This window comes from Pocillopora damicornis, chromosome 4 (genome assembly GCF_964200805.1).
Source record: "Pocillopora damicornis chromosome 4, jaPocDami1.2, whole genome shotgun sequence".
Classification (NCBI taxonomy): Eukaryota; Metazoa; Cnidaria; class Anthozoa; order Scleractinia; family Pocilloporidae; genus Pocillopora; species Pocillopora damicornis.
Window position 1 is genome coordinate 3,435,175 of NC_142673.1, and position 17,678 is coordinate 3,452,852.

Sequence of the window (17,678 nt, forward strand, 5' to 3'; positions counted from 1 at the left end):
ATTAAGATGCATCTTTATTCATTACATGCCGCCTGTGTTGAACAAAAGCAGTTCATTCAAGACAAACTAGATACCCTGAATGGCCGTTCTTCCGCTGGCCGAGCGTTTGTGAGAGCAATACACGTGGTAGCCATGTTTTTTCTGATCTCTGTCGCAATTGAATGCGCTTATTACTCCAGGCCAATTTATTGGAAGATTGTTGGATTCTCTGTTCATCTTCTGTACCTGGTTTTCATTTTCATCTTCCAATTTACGTGGATGGTCTTGATGACTATCGGTGTTGTGGCGACAATGAATTTCGTCTTTGGTGGGTTCATCGCTCTAGCGTTACGCAGTTGGTTTATGGAAGGTGTAAATCTCAACTGAAATACATCGCGACCAAATGGCACGCGACTGACAATTGTTGATATTAGAGTTTTGCAATCGATGGAAATTGAGAAAAACGGCATAAGATCGCTCTCAAGACAACAGAAGTATATTAGTAAGAATAATGATAATAACAATAATGGTAATAAGAGTAGCAATGGTAAAAAAAAAACACTGAAAACTTTGATCAAAGGTTTATGACTCTAGCGTGACTAATTAGCGATAAATAAAAACATACAGACGTTTTGGTCACAAGCTGTCATCTTCGTAGAACCCTGCTCAGCCAATTTTTACTGTAATTTAGTTTCTTTTTATAGCAAGCTGTCAAAAAAGAAAGAAAGACAAAACTTTGGGCGAATGAAAAAACTATCCTCGCCAAAAAAAAAAAAGAAGAAAAGCCAGCACACAACACAGAAAATTTGAAAGGCTAAAAAGCGAGTCGGTGGCGTCATGTTTTGCGCGAATTTACTTTCTAAATGTTGTTGGTCGATAAGAGAGCAGAGTAAAGTAAAAACGAAAGTGTACGCCGGGTTAATTTAAACGAGAGCTACATTCTTCACAGGCATATAACCACCACACCGATCCCAACAGCCAAATGTCCCTACGGAAATAAACGTAACGTGACTCAGATGTGGAGGTGACTGTTTGTTCATTCGTTTACCCTTTTGTTTATCTTTTTGCTTGTTTTTCTTTTTTTTTTTTTTACGTATCATGGTTAAACTTATCATATTATTCACACTTAACTCGAAGAATCGCAAGATTGAACACCTAATTGTCTTGCGCTTAAGTTTGACTCGCATTAATCTCGTGACTACCTGCCCGCACTTCACGTACCTTTCACATGCATCTCTTGCCGTTTTTATGAATATTTCCAAGGCCAACTAGCCTATTCGCATTTTCTTTTTGGATTGATGACTTTTTGGTTCTTGGAAGTTAGACTTGAAGAAATCAGGTATATCTCGAAGAATCGTTTCCTCTTTTCCTGAGGCCAATACCAAACATTTATCCTTTGAACAGCAGAAATAGGAAACCTGCTGCGCGCGCGAAATCATCTTTCGTGTGTTTAAAACGATTAGATTTTTATTCACTCACGCTTGAATTATGATCTAAAAAAATTCAAAAATTGAAACGAATAATCGGCAAAAAAAAGACAATTGTCGAGCAAATATGGCATCCACCCAAATTAGTTGGTTTTGTTTTAAGGTGTAACAAAATCATAATTTTTGCCACAAAAAGTCTACAGATTTCAGCAAAATTATACATATTCTGAGTGGAAAAGGAAATAGAAGATTCTCTAGCAGTTTTTTTTCATCCTAAAGCAAACTTTCATTGTTAATTTACAACGGTCTCCCGCTAAAAATTCATTTCTACCTTATTCAATGGATTTAACGCTATGGCCAGGACTGGCCGAGGCCTCTCATTGAATTCTGTGCCTCTTGGCCGTGCGGCAATAATTCCATGACGGCTTCCTTCTAGAATCAAATTTCTTCAAATCATTTTTAACAAAGTTGTAACATCTTACTTTTTCTTGCTGAGACGGAATCGAAATTCTCTTGCAGGTTATGTGTCCACGAACTGGGCATGACCGGTAAGGATTACTGCGGTGTGCCGTACTTGTTCCTCTGCTTAATTAATCTTCCAATTAACATCGCATTCCTGCGATTGGGTGCAGCGTTTATTCGTAGACGGCGTTGGGTCTTGATAGACTTCCCATCTGCTGGGCTGTATCGAGTAACTACAGTAACCAAGACTGTTTGCCGGTAGAAAACAAACCTGACTACGCAGTGATAAAATCAGGCAAAAGATTTTAGAGCTAGGCGGTAGAATGAAATTGTTTTACCCTATTTTTTTTTTTTTCTTTGTAGACATTTGTATCGTCAGTAATTTGCGAAAACCTGAAAATAAAGGAGTTCTCACCTAAAAAGGTTTAGAGAATGCACTTTTACGTCACATGATCATGCAGTCCTTTTTCTTTTTCAAATCTCCGGACAATCGGCTCGAGGAAGATGCTTCGTCTACGTTATTTGTGTTTGTCCGGCTTCTTATGGTTGATGAGCTGCTACTTGCACCTGTTTCGTGTACATTACAGGATGTGATGGGTAGTTTCTTTGGAATCCCCTGGTGGTTTGTTTGAGCAGTTGTAGGCCTGGACACAAGGTTTGTTCCCGGTTTTGTTTGGGACACAGTTCGCTTGTTATCACTCACGGGAGATCCACTCGACCGAGATGTAGAACCAAGCCCACTGAAACTGGTGGGTTGCGGCTTCAAATTTCCTCTAGGATACGTTTGAGAGGTTAGAGATGCTGACATTGTAGTTGTTGGTTGTTGCAGCGAGGTAGCTTGGGAAACTGTAGATCCATTGGCGTTGAGAGCTGCACCAACACGGCTTGAGAGGGTAGTTGCGTTGGTGCTAGCACTACCAGATCTTGATACAGCTGGAGCTAAGTAGCCGGCAGGAAGGCTCGGTTTAGAGACTGTGCTGAGGCTATTAAGGGAAGTGTAAGAACTTGTACGTTTCGGCTGGGTTCTTTCTGCAGTATTTCGAGTGGGTGTCCTCAGCTGAGCAAATACAGCTGGAGCCAAATTGCTGCTACTGTTGCCGGCAGGTAGGTTCGGTTTAGATGCTGTGTTGAGGCTATTAAGAGAAGTGTGAGAACTTGCACGTTTCGGCTGGGTTCTTGTTGCAGTATTTTGAGTGGGTGCCTTTGGCTTAGCAGATACAGAGGGAGCTAAATAGCTGTTGCTTTTGCCGGCAGGTAAGCTCGGTTTAGATGCTGTGCTGAGGCTATTAAGAGAAGTGTGAGAACTCGCACGTTTCGGCTGGGGTCCTGCTGCCGTCTTTCGAGTGGGTGCCTTTGGCTTAGCAGATACAGAGGGAGCTAAATAGCTGCTGCTGTTGCCGGCAAGTAGGCGCGGTTTAGATACTGTGCTGAGGCTATTAAGAGAAGTGTGAGCACTTACAGGTTTCGGCTGGGGCTTTGCTATCGTATTTTTTGTGGGTGCCTTCGGCTGAGCAGATGAATATTGGATTATGTAGTCTGGGTAGAACTGATCGGTGTCAAAGACCACAAAGATTGTGGGATTGGACGTGTTATCTACACAAGAGTCGTACAAATCGCTGGCGGGATCTGATGGTTGCTTCGGCGGTGGTCTTCGATAACTGGAGTGACCTTCTGTATATGAACCAACGAGAACTTTGGTCAAGAACATGAATTGAAACATATTGTCATCTCTCTTTGCGTAGGAATGGCTGTATGATGCATTCACTGCAAAATAGCTTCCTTCACCATACTTAGATGCGTTTTTACCGTGCAGACGCCAATCAAAGTTTTGTTTGCAGATGGCCTCCACCGAGTCTGGAGTGGTTCCATGAAACAAGTTCTTCTCATTGACAGCCTGTCGATTCCTCCTTGCTATTAGCCTCATGTTCTGTTTCTTCCTAACAAGAGGAAACAAAGGATTTATTGCAGGTGACAAAAGATAATGGCTATTGCTGATCATTCATTTGCCCCTAAATTCCAATCTTAAAGTGTCCCTAGTCTTACCCACAAGAGACCTTCAAGTATTTAAGGAACTTTATTTGGTGCAAAATGCATAATTATCAATAGACATATTAAGAATGTCATCTCAAGTGTGCCAAGTGTGCACGTTTCATTCAATTTCCCTACATTTAAATATATATATGTTATTTGCCGGCTGGGAGGTCCGTATGGTGAAAAACTGTGACCGAGGTCTTGAAAATACTGCCCGAGGCCGTAGGCCGAGGGCAGCATTTTCAAGACCGAGGTCACAGTTTTTCACCATACGGACCGACCCTTAGCCGGTAAATAACATATTTATTGTTTTTAAACTTGACGAAATTCTTTCCGAAAGCACCCGAATGACTTATGGCCGTAAATACGGCAAGATCTTCCATAAACTGAACAATTTTTGAGTGAGTAAATGGCAGTTAAAATAGAGGTGATGCAAATTTAAGAGAGATGCCTCAGCGAAACATTTTCATTTCCGTAACGATAAAGGTGATTTAAAAGGCTTCCAAACAAACTTTGAAACATTATTTTTGCAAGTATCTGTCACAATCTGACACCTGTCAATTAGAGAGCGCGCAGAAAAAAAAATCGTAGGAACATTTGAAAACCAACAGAACTAGTTTGGCAAGGACTGTCACGACAATGTTTTCTTAGAAATCAGTTAATGATCTAACGGAAAGTATTATTTACTATCGTCGACCATTCATTCATGTACGAAGATTTACCTCTGTTCATTAAGTAAACGGTGAGGAAAGTAATTGTGAGTAAATTCAATTTTTTATTTTGAAGTTGTGAGAGTTTGCTCGTTTGTTTGCTGTAATGGCGTGTTTAACTCTGATCTTTCCTTCACAAAAACTAAATTCGAACGGCACACTCCAACGAGACACAAGGGAATTTAATGCAGCCTTTTCTCAATTCCTTCAATTTCCGTTGTGCAATTTAAGGTACAAATGTCCAAATTGAACGGAATTGGAAAGACTCACCAGGAGCGTATATTTGTTGTAGAACTTAAATTAAAACTTCGCTCGCTTTTTTTTACTATGAACAAATTGCTCGAGAAAATTCAGATATTCAATGAATGAAAGTTCCATCGTTCAGTTTAACTGTAACCAAATACCTCACGTTTCAACTTTCTGGGTACTTTTTGTGAACGATTAAAATTAATTGCAGACGGTTTTTAGGCCGCTTGTCAACCAACGTAATGACACTATTGTTTATACAAATTCATTCTGAAACCAATATTTTTCTGTCAACCAAAGTGATTTGATAGAGAGAAAAGGGAGGATTCATAAGTTATTTATCGGCTTGAGGTAGTGACCGACGTGTTTGCTTAAAAATACTGCCCAGCCGGAAAACGAGGTATATTTATGAAAAATGACAACGAAAGTTGGGATGTACTCGGCGACTCACGAAAGCGTTACCGTGGCCCGTGGGCAGAGATAGGAAAATACTGACCGGGTAAAGAACCAATCAGATTGCAAGATTCGTTACCGTGCCCTCTAAAAAAACAATAAATGAATTTATTATATGGATGGGAGTGTATTACCGGAAACTCAAATACTGGTAGAATCAATGTGGCTACCACATCCGGGAGTGGCGTATTTTCCGTATGTAACACGAGTGGTCATATTGAAAAACGACGCTTCGATCCCCGCCTGATCTAAAGATTTTAAAGGAATTTCTCGAAAATTGCGAGGAGACAAAAATAAATGTTGATAAAACTCTGTCGATCTAAATATTTTCAAGAAATTCTCGAAACTTACGACGAGAAAAAGATAAATGTTCGTGCTTAACAGCCTTGAAAGGTTCGTACTGAAAAGAGCTTGAAAATAAAAGTATCTGATGATTCATGTCAAAGTCAGGAATCGAATTTTTATGAAGCTTATCAAAAACCAGTTCACATCATTTTGATCCAAATGATGGTGTTATATAAGAACCTTTTTATAATTTGGGCAAGGGGTAGTTTGTTACCATTTATACTCAGTAATTGTATTAAAGAAAGCTTTTCAATCTTTGTCATGTATATTTACTGTCCTTAAAATAAAAAGAGAATCACAGGTCAGCTCAAAGATATGAGTTTTATATTCTAAAATTGATATCGTCTCTACACCGTGTTATATCCTCTATATCTAAATTTCTATTAATACTTTGTGCAAGTTTATGGCTGTATAACTTTCTGCTCTCATTTTATACATTTCCATACATTTTCTTCCAAGTTCTGTTTTCCTTCTCACCTGCAATACTTCTCCCACATGAAAGGGTTCTGTACACGCTCGATCCTTTCAATTGAAATGTGGTCGTTCATCGACTTTCGGAACAATTGTTCCACTTCTTTATATTCCTTTGATGATGTCGTTAACATGGCGCGAATATACTGTCCATCGGGTGGCATGGAAGACCAGTGGTTTGGAACGTTATACATAGCCGTTCTGTTTTCTATCTTTCTCCTCCTGGAGGAATCCCCGTGCGCCCTACAGAAATGGAAAAAGATGAAAAAACTTGTAACTGAGAATGTCATGAAACAAGGTGATCCCCATTTCTCTCCCTCCCTTTCCCGCTTCATGAATGCTTTTTGAAAATCAAGAACCCCTGTAACAGTCTTTGATAACTGGTAACAGTATTTATATTTCGTGGTGTGTTTAGTTTTCGAAAAAGACGGGAAAACTAAGGAAGGAAAAAAAGATTACTGATCATTTGGATTTCTGCACGCTGACAGCGATAAAACCGCAATATGTACATACCATATCAAGTCTTCCATGTCTTCATTTGTTAAAGCTTTTTCGGGTCGTCTTTTAACCGCCCTCTTGGTTCCATGTTTCAGATTTATTTGATGCATGTTACTTGCTGAATTAAATACCAAGTTGTATTCGTGCTCTGAGGTTTTAAACGTGTAATTGGGGCGGCCATCGAGAAAAGCTTTCTCTATATGGCCCTGCAGAACGCTTCCCTAAAAGAGCAAAACACATTTAAGTTTATTTTCGTATTTTATTTTCTCCATAGCCTAGATTAACCAGGTAAGACATTTATTCGAACTTACCGAATGATCTTTATCGTACGTACGCCAAACATTGCCATTGTCTTCCCAGTACCATTTCCAATTTGTACCCATGACACCACAAGGAAAAGTTTCATAAGCAATGGTGGACAGTCGCCTTAGTTCTCCGGCGAATGAGCGGAATGGTGGTGAACTTTGCAAAATGGACAAAGTCATATTATTAACGTCGATCTTGACTTCATATCCATCGGCAAGAGGACGAATTCCCACTCTGAAATTTATGATCAAAGAAAAAATAAATTCCTGAGGTGAGTTCACAAAAATTGACTTTTCATCCGATGGTCTGTTGTCGGTATGACCTTTTAAGTGTTTTCGAGAGATTTACAAAATTGTCCTGACTCTCCCCAGAGATGGCTTTTCAAACGCGTTAACTTGTTATAGAACCAGTGTTATAAAACTGCTTCATTTTAATCGCTGCTTCTCAGCTTTCTAAGTCAGTTCACATTTTCAAAGATATTTACTACAATATAATTTCTAGGAGTGACTTTTTTCTAATATCTACATATCCAAAAGTTCCATGGCCATGAGCACTCCACTTTTGACCAATTATAAGTCTACTTTACACTAAAATCAAGAGTGAACATTCAAGCAGCGCCAATTTCAGATTTGGATTTCAGATTTTCCGTGGTAAATAGTACGTTTTAACTCAACATCAACTTTGTGCGTATATCAAAACGATTTATAACTTCGGGCAAAGTAAAAGGTGGAGGCCACACTATCTTCCTTTACCACGGTGATTAGTTGTTGGAACTAACGTCTTGACCACCAACTCCATCGATAAAGAAAAAAGTATTGTGAACCATTTCATTTACTTGCCTTTGAAGAGAGAAGACTTCAAGGGATTGTGCTGGCTTGAAATCAACTGGTGCCTCGACATTTACATCACAGTAGAGCTTCTCCAATGTAAAGTTGTCCACGTCACCAAAACTTTTCCATTCATCGGACCCAAACCCATGATACTGCCAGTGATACGGCTGAGATAAGTGATGTTCTGGGCATCCTGTGCCTTTTTTACATTCGTCAATAAGAAATCTTGAGCAGATGTAAGCATCTGGCTTATCCTTGTGAATGTGTCCTGCAAATGTTATGCATGGTGATGAAAAAAAAATGTTCTTATGAGTAAAATGAATATTAAAAACCATTCAAATTAATATTAATCTGTAAAACACTTAATCACATCCATTTTGAAATCGTTGGTGATCTTGCAGTTTGATTGGCTCTCGGCCACAGGATTTATTCACGAATCGCACCATTTTTTACTCTAAATCTCATCTTTTTCCCACCTAACGAGAAAACCGACACTAAAAACAAACGACCAAATAGATTTCAAAGCAAAGTAACTGATCAAATTTCTGGAAATGAGAGATAATAAGCCGTCGTGTGGCGATTTTTGCTGATTTTTGCTTTCGTTATTGTAAGGATGAATTTAATTCCCAACAGGTATAGTAAATAGAAGCAAAAAAAGTAATAATTGAACAACGTGTCGTGCACTATTTGTCGAGAATTATATTTGTGATTTGAAATCACACGTATGATTCTTGAAAAACCGTTCTCCTCTCAGTACAATTATAATAAATTTTCTCATAATATAAGCACGCTAAAACGAACCACTTAATTTGGACTTCCCACGGGTCGCTGTTAGTATATAAAGAGGAAGAGCACAAACAAGTACTGACCCTTCGCTTTCTCTTTGCCTGAAAGACAAAGTTTATCATCAAGAATCATCGCAATTGCTTCATGTTTTCCAACATTGTGTAACAAATAACGCCCAAGAACTGCTTGAGTGTGTTTGGTATCCATGGCTTCCTCATGATCCAAGCCGCATTCTTTCATATCACCGCAACACTTCCTGATATGACCACAACACATGTGAATCCTGTTGCAGTCGTCACCACGGTTGCAAATACCATTGTTGTACTCTACACAAATCCGAGGCGTTGAAGAAAGAACGAGCTGTTGGAGCTGCTGTTCGGTAAACTGGTCAAGCTTGATCCTGGTCAGAAAGGCCTCGTCTCTCTGATTGTGAAAGTGGTGATTTAGCGGACATGTTACGCCATTGCTACAAGAGTCAGTGACAAAATCTCTACAAATATGCAGAAATGAGCAGTCAGATCTATGGCATCTTCCGTTCTCATTGTAACTCACACAAATGCGAGCTCTTGCAGAGAAAGCCCTAACTCCTGTAATCGTTCCTTGGCTGCCTCTGGTTATCAAGAAGCTTCCCTGGGTCATTTCACGAAACCATCTTACGGCGCTCTCTACTCCTTGAGGAAATAAATCCTTTCGCCCTGCAATATTTTGGATAGAGGCTGATGAGCCATACTCTTTGCACAGACATTCGAATACTCTCCACTCGGTTAGAAAACAAGGGGTCGAGGGAACACTTCGAGTTTGTGAGGATGGTAATGAAGCCTGTGAAGTAACAGCGGCACTTGCTCTTAACATGTTGGATTTTAAATGCATTGTTTCCGGTTCAATTTCCGTAGGTATACAGCTAATGGAGGCTGCTCTTGGCATTTTATAGTTTAGTATGTCATCGACTTGCTGTTCCTCATGCACTAAGATTTTACTCCGCAGATTGATGCGTTTCTGTTCCTCCAGAATCAAGACATTGGATCGAACAAAATTAATGTTTATTACTTGACTGGGTGGTACCAAATCGTATCTCTCGAGAATCATAAAGTTATGAGAATCCTCCAAGTCATGTGACAAGCCACAATTTGAATGTGAAGATTCTTCAATAAACTGGGCACAAACATGAATATATGGACATTGGCTCCATGTGCATTCATTTCTTTGATACAACTCGCAAACCTGTGGCAAACTCCAGGATACAATTTTCTTCATTGCCCCGTTTGAATATTTATATTCGGGAAGGTCGAGGTCTTCCGCTATTTCCCAGTTATCGTCGCTGTAAAAATCATGGGAAAGCTCACAAAAGTCGTCACATCTCCCCTCCACGAAAGTTTTACAAATGTGCCAGTATTTGCAGTTGCCTTGCTTACGTCGTCGAAAGCGACAAATGCCTTTAGTCGCATATCGATAACAAACTTTCTTTCGCAAATCAACTCGGACACCAACGATTTTGCCATTTTGATCTTTGACGCAGGCGAACCCAGCTCGAGGTCCCTGACGACTTTCCAACCATTTCTTGGCTGATTCTTTGGATTTTCTGCTTCCTAGAGGCGACGATGATTTCAAAAGAACAGTTAAGTCGACAAAACCTCCGCTACCGCAAATGAAATTGAAGAGTTTAGTTTGCAAAACGTGGTCATCTGCCATTTTGTCTTTCAATGTCTCAAAGATAATTACGTTTCTCGGAAACGAAACTGGGTACTGCAGTTTCTCAGAATTTCTCAGATTGTTCCTGAGCGGGGTATAGAAGGGGAACAGTTTTTCACTACTTGAACATGTACATGAAATTCCTCATACTAACGTGCAATTTTCCGTCTGCTAAGTCTTACACAGCGACACCGAAATGACTAACGACTCAGACGAATTAATTCAAGAAACGTCAACTGTTCAATTCGATCTGTCCGTAAATTTAACATATTAAGTTACTTTTGGACTTTTGCATCACTGAAAGCGTTAAGTCTAGCATGACCTTTCATTTACATTTTGTGTCAAAACGGGTAACGCAATTCCAAAGGTCAAAACTATGTCTCTTGCTCGATATTCACGCTTCGAAAAAAATGTTCGACGCTTTCCGTCACACGAAACAGAATTTAGGCCCTCGTTTAATGTCAAACCTCGTCAAATGGAAATGAACGCTATAGAACGGTTGTTTGAAAGGTGTTTTGTTGTTCATGGCAAGTGAAAGGATGCACATAATTAATGCGCTGGTGAGAATGTGATTTAAATTAATAGATGCACAATATTTCACTTCGATAATTTTTTGCTGTGATCAGATTCATGACCGACAGGTTTTCCTAAATGGTTTCTATCGTTTAAAAATCGCATAGGAAATCTAAGGAGTTCATTAATACTCGAGTTATGGAGAGAGGGTTAAACCCAAAGAGGCTATAATTCATAAATCAAAACAGCAAAAACACAGGCTTCACTGAAACTGTCGAAGCATGGACAACGACAAGACGTCTCGACAGAAACCCGCATTGTCCTACAAGAATCTTCCACATGTGATGATGAATTCATTGCACCGGCTTCGAACAGGCTCACAGCACTTTATTGAAGCCATTATTGCCATGATTTCATCAATGGTTAACTTCTTCGTCGCAATTTTCGAGGCAATATCCGTCGCTTATACACAAGTAGGCATAATGATTGTGTCCATGGTCGACTGGGTTCGACAGATGTGTTATTACGACTACAAACAGTCCATGATGTGGGTCATAACTTTACCCAAGCATTTTTACACAAAATGTGAAGAGGAAACCAGAAAACATGTTTGGACACCGATTTCCCAAGCGTTTTCACGTAAAGTAAATCGTATTTCTAGAGCTTTAAAAGCGAAACTGCGAGACAGCGAAGTATATGTGAGGGGCTTTTGCGAACTCTGTCGAAGGCTGTTTCTTCTCACAAGCGATTACACTCCAGGCGGAAAGTACACAGTCACAGCGGTCCTCGCGATCATCGCCATAATCTTCTTTCTCAAAATTTTGACGGTTATTCGATTTTTATTTCAACTTTTGGAGCTTACTTATAGTATTGCTGCATTCCTGCTGCACCCGTTGTTGCAAACACTACACGACGTTTTGTTATTATGTGACCCTTTACTTCAGATTGTCACCTCCCTCCTGCGTATCATTATCTACGCAGTCTTTGCTATCTTTAGAGCAGTCGGAATTTTTATCTGGCTAAACCTTGTCTCCATTGCATCAGGTCTGTACAGGTGTTGGCAGATCTTTATTAATTCTACAGTAGTAAAACTGTTATGGAGTTTATTTACAAAAATGCTTTACGCATTTTTGGAGTATTTCATTTTCGTAATTGTGCCCATTTTGTCGAAGGCAACATACTACTTTGCGGAATTTTCGTTCGACATATCTTCGGTTGGTTACACATGGTGTTATCCATGGCTTATTTGCGGCTATATGGAAGAGCAAGTAAAAGGCGAACAAATTTATTTTTTCACCCCAACTGGAGTTGGAAGCAGTATGTTTATTTTCCTGGCATTTCTGATAGCCTATAGATATCGCAATCGGCTCACTGGAACATTTTTCTCAGAAATTGATGGGAAGCAATGTGTCATACGATCATTAGCTGCATCGAAAGAGGATCGGAACAAAAGGGATAATCAACGGGAAAGAAGGTCTACCTCTCGGAATACGACAAGTTACGAAGGCTCACGAAGAAAGATGACGAACGACGAAATGAGCCTTCGTAATCGTGGGAAAGCGAAAAAGGATGACTCTACGGAGCATACATCTGAGAATGTAACTGAAGGTGAGGAAAATTCAATTGTAACTAACCTTACTAAGAGACATCTCTTGGTTTTCTGAGCGCATGGCTGAGCGAGGGGTGGGGTGGGGGGCGAGGGTGAAGGGAGGGGCTTTTACAGGTGCATAACTGGAAGAACCTCTTGCAGTAAAATGTTGGTGTAGGACCGTTGCAATAGAGAATCTTTGTCTCTCTCCAGAAGTCGGGCTAATCTGATATCAGAGATAAAAATCAGTGTTAGTAAATAAATGATATTGATCAGTAAAGTCAAAGATGAAAATAAGAATTCCCTGAAAGATTCCTGTATATATTTCTTCAGGGCACATTCACCAAAACTCGCAGGCCCACATCTGTCCCGATTACATAACTGGAACATGTCAACAGAGAAGCAAGTGTGACGGCCACCACTGTCCCCTCCCCTATCACTGGCAATATCGCATGTCCCTAGAGGGGTGGAGAAGTTTTAGTGAAGAAGACAACAGGAAGATAGAAGAGTTCTTTTGTGATCCAGTGAACGACACCATTACTTCAACAGAGATAGACATAGTAGTCAAATCTTACAGGGAAACGTAAGTTTAAGTGTACATGTATGAGGGCCGCATTATCCCAAACAATTTGATTTCCATGTTGTGCGTACCAAGCGCTCTACCTTCCTACGTTGGTGAATTAACTTTGCAAGAAAAATGGCATGTCCTTTTTCCACCTAACCTGCTTTGCAAATAGGGCAATTTTCAATTGGGTGTCAAAATCAATTCGTGATTGCATTTGTTTTGCTCTACTTCGTTCTGAGATTGATCCCCAAAACCCGCGCCACTTTCTCAACCGATCAGAAAACTTAATCCAATCACGCCTTGGCTTCGGCCTCGGCGTTTTCCCACTCGTAGGGTAATTTGGATGGTTTTCCTTTTAAGTTCTCATCGAGTTATAATAGGTATTTTTCTTTCTTCTCATTAGCCGTTTTGAATACTTTGGCTTGGTTTTACGACACTCAATATAAAAGTGTTTTAACCCACAGGATATGTTGGGGTAGCTACCTGGGGTCTCCCTAGGAGACGTTGTTTGGTCTCGTCACGCAACGCGGAAGAGATGGCGCTGCGTGATGGGACCCAACAACGGCTGCAAAGGAGACTTAGCTTCCTACTGCGATAATTCAAAACAGTTGCAACGATTTATCTATAATTTAGACATTCCAGCACAGTCTAACTCATGTGATTTACGTGTACCTTTCTTGATGCAATATGTAGATATAGATCGCAAATCAAAGACACCGTAAAACTTGACTTTGAAAGCATGAAGATACAAAAAAGTTATCATAGAGCAGACATGAGAAGACTGACTACAGACTCGTGCATCAATCAACAAGGCAACAGTCTGGACACTCATTGGCTCTGGTATAGAAAAGAGGAGAACGGCGACTGGGTCAAATATGGAAGAGAGGTATAATCTGAAAAAGGAAAAACTTAGCTTCGGTTATGACAAGAGTCGCCTAAGTTAGGTGGTAGCTACAAATTCACCTTTCGCCATGTTAGAACGAGCGGGCCGGGAGGACTGAGTCTATTACACGAAGTCGAGGTTCACTCAAACACTTCCTAAGAAAATTACTAGCAAGAACAAATTTATTTTTGAAATTGGTGTCGAACATAGCGAGGCGATTAAGTGAAAATTTAGAGTTGGCCCTTTCATAAAACTTGCGTTATACCTATCGGCCCGACACAGCACAAAATCCCATGACAAGCACTTATTTCGACATCTAAGCTTATCCAGGTCATAATTTCCTTCTATTTCAGAACGATTCAGATGCCAAGCAAGAAGATCTTGAGACTGCTTTTCTTCGAAAAGACGGAAATTACAATTTCACCAGAAATGGACAGGAATTTCGTTTACAGTTCTTCATGAATCCCATGTGTGAAAAATCTTTCAGGCCATACTCTAAGAAAATCGTTCGACGTCGGCCAGAATTCCGATCCCCTGATGACATCCGAAAGCTAACTAAAGGGAATGAAGTCCCAAAACATTCCTGGTTTAGTCTAAGGAGGGTATTTTGGTGGCGTTAGACAGTGCTTTGAAAATAGCCGGGCGTGTTCACACCAACCAGTGTGACCCTAATGCGTTGCTAAGAAACACGAATCAACCACACTAGCAACTGGTAAAGTAGACACGAAAATACAAGAAATTGATTTTCTTGAAAAGATCCTCGACCTTAAAGTAACATGCCAAAATTTGAACAGAGGCTCAGGGAAAAACTACCAAAGAACGAAAATTTCCAGTTTAGATTATTTGATTAAGACACATTTTGGGAGGTTGTTGGGAAAATTCTGCTCAGTACAGCAAAGTTCCCTCACCAGATGACGTTGAAATTTTCTTATTGATACTAACTACAGGGAGAAAATTTTCCTTGACAAACGCTCCTGTCTAGCCAGCACAATACGCGCCATTTTTTTTAATCATTATTTTTGTTCAGGCGAGCGGAGGGCGCGTGACACTTGTCAAGAACAACTTGCTGGTGAGAGTACGGTTTTATCTTTTAGGCATGTACAGCAACAGTCAAAAACTGTTGAGAAATGGTGATTTTGCAACTCACAGAGGACTTTTTAAATTTTTTCTTCTGTATTCGATAAAGAGCTGAAGACAAATTTAAGTTAGCTTTTTCGGTTGTTACCAATGCCAAGCCCATTGGTTTGTTTACTTAAAAACCAATAAAATAGGTTGTTTATGACTTCTGGTTCTTTTTGTTGTTTGGTAGCAATGGAAGGGTTTCCATATATACATGTACGGAAAGAGTTACCGATGAAAAAGAGGTCGCTAAACTTGATCAACGCAAATCATAGTCAAAATAAATTATGCGCGGAGTTGTTTGACTGATATAAAAATAAATACAATACCTATTTCAAACCTAGAAGTCTTTCAAAATCTGAGGGACTTCGTTTTTTCACTGTTGTGTATTTACAAAGGTTGAGTGTTGGTGAATCTTCTGTCACTTACTCCTTGATAATGTTACATCGCAACTTTTTACATAACAAATTATTTTTTCTTTGTTGATGCCCGAGTTGAGGGCCTTGTCGATTGCTGGGAAGCTGTTCGTGGAGGCTGAGGCGTCTGCGCCTGCACAGTGGAGGCTTGAGAGGTGGGTCGCTTTGACATGCTAGTGCTGACCGGTCTGTCCGCAGGTGTCTGAGATTCCCCTGCCGATGTCGCACTTGCGCGGGACGCTGACCGTTCAAGGGCTCGGATTTTTTCTAGAGCTTGTTTCAGGTCAGTTTCAGCTTGGATAGCTCGCTCTTCGGCCGCTTGGGCTCTCTCTTCTGTTTCCCTGCGTCATTCAACAAAAAAAATGTAGGCAAATGAACACATTTTCCTATCGCGGATTTGAAAGTTCTTCCAATTAATTCCATATTTTTTTAACAAAACTGCGACCGAAAACTAGCTCAAGTGATCTTGTTTCAATTCTCATCAAGGTAACACACTGACCCCGCAAAGTTTCCCGCTCTCCTCCGGTTAATATCAACAACTTGTCTTTGACTTATTTCAAATCTCATGGGAATATGAGTTGTGGGGACCTGAGACGAATAGATGAACCGCCGGTGCAATTGTGATGCATTTTTTGCGCGCCGACGCGCGTTAGACAACAAACGCGAGTTAGAACAAGACGAGTCATCGTTGTGATCAATTTGAGACGTGAAGCAGTCAGAAAGGTAACACCGAGGACGGCGTCCATGAAAATAAGTTCTAGTTTTCTTAAAAAATTCCCCTTCCCGTCTTGACTACGTGCGTTAGAACAAGACAAACTCTCACCGTTGCAATGTCACATTTTATGCGTGCGCACGTGTTGAAGAAGACAAACTGTCATAGTGTGAGCACGCGCGTCAGAGCATGACCAACCGCCATCGTAATTATGACGCAATTTGAATCGCCTAGACCGAGGACGCCAACATTCACTTTCTGTTTGGGGTGTTTTGCAGCAATTTCAAAAGAGTTTAGAGAATACGCTTCAAAACTTTTGGAAAGGACCATGACTAAAAAGGGCCAGAGACAAATCCAGACTTTTGCATGAAGGTAAATGACGGACAACTTACAGAGTCTTTGCAGATATTACACGAAACAACTTACAGTAGCTGTGCTTGAAGTCTTTCTACAGCAGCGAGGGCTTCCAGAGCCTTCTTGGTATCTGGTGACGGAGAGCGAGCTGAAGGAAACATGGAAAAACATCTTTATCATCATGCTGTTTTTGCTTCTAAACAACGTGAGTAAACCCAAGCCTTCTTCTCTACTAATAACGTTCAACTGATCGTTAGAAAACTCTAAAAATGTCCTTGACGATATGAAAAAATTTTTCGTTTACTAGTAAGGTTTCCAACAAACATTTCAAAGAGTGCAGCACATTTGTATCTAGATATAGAACAAAAATGCACTCACCAGGCAATTGACCTTCGCCTTCAGGAACAGTCAGCAGTTCTAGCTCCTGTCAAAAGACAAATAGAGAAAATTACATCACCTTACAAGGATGTTTTACTGACTTGTGTCACTGGATTACCAAACTTGCATCTATACTTTTTTCCAAGCGGCGGGAAACCTGCGCCATGCCGATGAAGCCTGATGAGGTCGAAACAGTTGTCACTGCCCGTTGACTAGATACTGGCTCACTTTTGTTTTTTCTTTTGATGGTAGAGACCTTGTGCTCTCTGACCTGAAAATGCCTCACAATAGCATAATTTTAGCACCATCTTTGCCTGACTATTACGACAAACCAACATATCTTTTTTACCAACATACCGACAAAAAAATATAAATAAGTAAAATAAACCAGGAGATTACGTCTGACTGAGACTACAAAAACTTTCCATATACGTGCCAATTAGAGAAAAAGTAGCTTGGCTTTGGTCACTGCGGCAGTCGTCACCCAGAAATGAAAAAACGAATGATAAGTTATATAATATTCAGTACTGTAATACTATTGTGATAAAAAGTACCTGGTCTGGAGGAAGCTCCTCGAGGGACTTGGTTCTTATATTATCATCATGTCCAAGCACGTGCATCCGGGATGCGTCCTGTTCTTGGTCTGGCCCTTCGACAAGAAGAGCTTCATCAGGCCCTTTCCCAGACTCATCCCCTTTTGTTTCCTCGCTGGTGTCTACAGCAGGTTCAGTAACATCAGATGTGTCAGTAGTTTCCACGGTTGCTTGTTCTTTCGCTGAGTCCTCCTGAACTTCAAGAACAGCTCCAAGTTTGTCAGCGTCTTGTTTTTCTGCTTCTTTCACTGGCTCTGCTTCCTCCACTTTTTCAATTTGCTTAGTATCGCTATCTTCAGCCTTAAATAAATAACAGATTTACAT

At 40.3% G+C, this 17,678-nt stretch overlaps 3 protein-coding genes across 3 annotated transcripts in view; 1 reads left to right on the forward strand and 2 right to left on the reverse strand.

Annotated features, from left to right (window-relative positions):
• Positions 1-10,836, reverse strand: LOC113679361 (uncharacterized). Its single transcript, XM_027196312.2, has 6 exons — positions 8,628-10,836; positions 7,768-8,026; positions 6,934-7,162; positions 6,638-6,843; positions 6,131-6,367; positions 1-3,805 (listed from the first exon to the last, which is right to left on the reverse strand). Exons 1-6 carry the CDS (start codon positions 10,231-10,233, stop codon positions 2,314-2,316), a joined length of 4,029 nt encoding a protein of 1,342 aa, XP_027052113.2. The 5' UTR covers positions 10,234-10,836; the 3' UTR covers positions 1-2,313.
• LOC113679378 (uncharacterized) lies at positions 10,624-15,064 on the forward strand. The gene is made up of 5 exons (XM_089205534.1): positions 10,624-10,793; positions 10,914-12,354; positions 12,668-12,917; positions 13,593-13,785; positions 14,136-15,064. The coding sequence occupies exons 2-5, from the start codon at positions 11,028-11,030 to the stop codon at positions 14,400-14,402; spliced, it is 2,037 nt and encodes a 678-aa protein (XP_089061660.1). The 5' UTR covers positions 10,624-10,793; positions 10,914-11,027; the 3' UTR covers positions 14,403-15,064.
• Positions 14,937-17,678, reverse strand: part of LOC113679382 (axonemal dynein light chain domain-containing protein 1) — a 14,796-nt gene continuing 12,054 nt past the window's right edge. Inside the window, exons 24-27 of the mRNA XM_089205475.1 lie at positions 17,316-17,654; positions 16,762-16,807; positions 16,456-16,531; positions 14,937-15,658 (exon numbers count right to left, since the gene is read on the reverse strand). Coding sequence (XP_089061601.1) covers positions 15,370-15,658; positions 16,456-16,531; positions 16,762-16,807; positions 17,316-17,654 — 750 coding nt within the window. The 3' untranslated portion in view covers positions 14,937-15,369. The remainder of the gene's footprint in view (positions 15,659-16,455; positions 16,532-16,761; positions 16,808-17,315; positions 17,655-17,678) is intronic.

Bases quoted from the DNA above. Each gene is read 5' to 3' on its own strand.
- LOC113679361 (XM_027196312.2), bottom strand. From the start codon at position 10,233: ATGGCAGATGACCACGTTTTGCAAACTAAACTCTTCAATTTCATTTGC. The intron at 8,027-8,627 runs GTCAGTACTTGT...TAACATTTGCAG, and splicing joins AGGCAAAGAGAAAGCGAAGG to GACACATTCACAAGGATAAG. The intron at 7,163-7,767 runs GCAAGTAAATGA...CATAAATTTCAG, and splicing joins GAAGTCTTCTCTCTTCAAAG to AGTGGGAATTCGTCCTCTTG.
- LOC113679378 (XM_089205534.1), top strand. From the start codon at position 11,028: ATGGACAACGACAAGACGTCTCGACAGAAACCCGCATTGTCCTACAAG. The intron at 12,355-12,667 runs GTGAGGAAAATT...ATATTTCTTCAG, and splicing joins ATCTGAGAATGTAACTGAAG to GGCACATTCACCAAAACTCG. The intron at 13,786-14,135 runs GTATAATCTGAA...CTTCTATTTCAG, and splicing joins GGGTCAAATATGGAAGAGAG to AACGATTCAGATGCCAAGCA.